Source organism: Poecilia reticulata, unplaced genomic scaffold, assembly GCF_000633615.1.
Source record: "Poecilia reticulata strain Guanapo unplaced genomic scaffold, Guppy_female_1.0+MT scaffold_2560, whole genome shotgun sequence".
Lineage (NCBI taxonomy): Eukaryota > Metazoa > Chordata > Actinopteri > Cyprinodontiformes > Poeciliidae > Poecilia > Poecilia reticulata.
Genome location: NW_007617285.1, coordinates 1 through 1,246, shown reverse-complemented (window position 1 = coordinate 1,246; position 1,246 = coordinate 1). Strand labels below are relative to the sequence as shown.

General features: G+C 36.2%; 1 protein-coding gene across 1 annotated transcript; it reads right to left on the bottom strand.

The window, feature by feature from the left end:
- Positions 1-7: 7 nt before the first annotated feature.
- Positions 8-1,213, bottom strand: LOC103461584 (von Willebrand factor-like; the record flags this gene model as incomplete). The annotated part of the gene is made up of 3 exons (XM_008403850.1): positions 1,134-1,213; positions 770-924; positions 8-92 (listed from the first exon to the last, which is right to left on the bottom strand). Coding segments are annotated over exons 1-3 (270 nt in total), but the record flags the coding sequence as incomplete, so codon positions are not given.
- Positions 1,214-1,246: the final 33 nt, after the last annotated feature.

The window sequence follows — 1,246 nt, the reverse complement described above, 5'->3', positions numbered from 1 at the left end:
CATCTGCAGTGTTGACCCAATCTCCAGTTGGGGTGTGGAAGTCATCATTTGGATTTCCATTGAAATCTCCACAAAGCCCACACATGTTTCCTCTGTTCAAGATAAGAAAGACTAAAGCTAATTTCATACAACTGAACAATAATCAGACAGACCCAATCATAGGCAAGAAAACACAAAATATTATAAAAGTATTGAAAATGAATAGGACAAAACATGTTTAAATTGGTATTTTCAGTAGCGAACTAGCTAACTTGCTAGTGTCATGATATGGTGTGGTGGAGGTGAGACAAACGTAGCAGGACCCAGGTAGTATGAAGAAAAAGATCAAAATAAACACAGAAAACTCAAATCCTGACAGCTAGCTATGTTGGTAAAATGTCCTTAACAAGCTTGTTAGGTTGCTTTCTAAAGTTCTAGAATGTCATTAATAAGCCAATTAGCAACATTCGAATCTAAGTGTGTGAGCTTCTGACAATAGCTAAGTAAAAGTTTTTCAAATAAGATCAAATTGGATCATATACTTTATTGATCCCATAATTCGGACGTTTTTGGACAGTGGTAGGTTGGCATACAGAAAACAAACAAATATCCTCTGCAAAACTAAAATACAAAATATAATGTGCATTTTACAATAAAAGTGTTACCTAAGAATGTACAAACATCCAATGATGATATACTCTTAAAATAGTCCAATATGTGCATAAAACTGAGCAAAATGACATTGAACATAATATGAGACTTAAGTTCTGTGAAAGAGTAAATAGGCTACCTGTAATCTGGAGACACAGAAATGGACACTGTGCTACTTCCATCATACATGACGCTCAGTCCAAAGTTTCCTTTGACAAATGTTTGGGATCCACTTCCAAAAATAGACAGACCTCCATTGAAGACCACAGGCAGGTTTCTTGTGATTCCATTCACCTGTGAAAAAAAAGGTATTACATGGAGGATGTCCATGAAATGTATCCTCTATGTATACCTGATGCAAACATTCAAGAATTGAACAGTTTGAGGTTGTGCCAAGAAGGAATGTTTGACATTTTCAAAATACTTTGTAAAAGTACTTTCCAATCTACTTCATACAATTTAATCATCAGCAGCACTCTTTTATCAGCGAAAGGTTGACTTACCTCCACAGTACCCCTCTTGTCTCTTGACATACGCACTTGATAGCCAAAGACATCAACAACAACATCAGCCGTGATAGAAACTGGCAGTCCAAACCACGGTTCATTCTTTGCTT